At 28.8% G+C, this 896-nt stretch overlaps 1 protein-coding gene across 4 annotated transcripts in view; it reads left to right on the plus strand.

The window, feature by feature from the left end:
- LOC107608250 overlaps positions 1-896 on the plus strand; it is a 3,220-nt gene extending 2,324 nt beyond the window's left edge. For all 4 annotated transcript variants that reach the window (XM_021108049.1, XM_016310096.2, XM_021108050.1 and 1 more), the window contains exon 5: positions 595-896. In XM_021108049.1, the coding sequence (XP_020963708.1) occupies positions 595-696 (102 nt within the window). In that variant the 3' untranslated portion in view covers positions 697-896. The remainder of the gene's footprint in view (positions 1-594) is intronic.

Consider the following 896-nt stretch of genomic DNA (forward strand, 5'->3'; position numbering starts at 1 on the left):
ATCTACTCTATCTACTCTATCTATCTATATATATGAATTGAAGAATTTTTAAAAATATAGAACATAAATTTTGGCTTTCTTATTTTAGTTCTTTTAGATTTGTAAAATTTTTATTTATTTATTATTAACTCCTTGTATTGTTCTCCTAGTAAGATCGTATTAAAAATGTACAAGAAGTTTAAAAATTTGCGCTCTTTATTATCATCACTAACTTCTTTATTAGCTTTGAAAGTGAGATTATGAAAGGTCAAATTGATTTAGGGTCGTTTGTTAGCAGTGATATTAGACATTTTCAATATTTAATAGATAGTAGAATTTGAACCGCATCTCTTAGTCACCATCATGGCATCATGCATGCAAGTTGACATAATAACTCATTTTGCAATTGAGATTTGTATATGGCGTGCTGAGGTTTCTTTCTTGTAGCCAATAAGAATATTTACTTGCTGGAGATTAATCTTTTGAAGGTCTAACTGGAAGGTTTATTATCCTTTGATTATTAAATGTGACATAAAGGGAAAAGCCTAGCTAGCTAGCCAGGTTTATTTTGAATAGAATACCGTTTGTCAACTATTTCAATTTTGATGAATGTAGGCAAAAGACATGGAACAAGACTTGGAATCGTTCTTTGAATCAACCACTCATGGACAAGAAAAAAGTGTTGCCACCACCCCAGAATGGAAAGATCAAAAGTAGAAGAAAATACGGTTGAAGATTAAACGAACACTGTATATACACTATTAAAACATATGTATAATCTAATAATTCATTATTCGTTATTCCTTGTTTCTTTTTTCCTTTAAGATGAAGTCTTGTTAATTATTTTATTATTTATTTATAATAACTTCAATTTATATACAGTGAAGGTTGACACTTTAAAAGGGTGTCTAAAAAGA

Source organism: Arachis ipaensis, chromosome B07, assembly GCF_000816755.2.
Source record: "Arachis ipaensis cultivar K30076 chromosome B07, Araip1.1, whole genome shotgun sequence".
NCBI classification, from domain to species: Eukaryota; Viridiplantae; Streptophyta; class Magnoliopsida; order Fabales; family Fabaceae; genus Arachis; species Arachis ipaensis.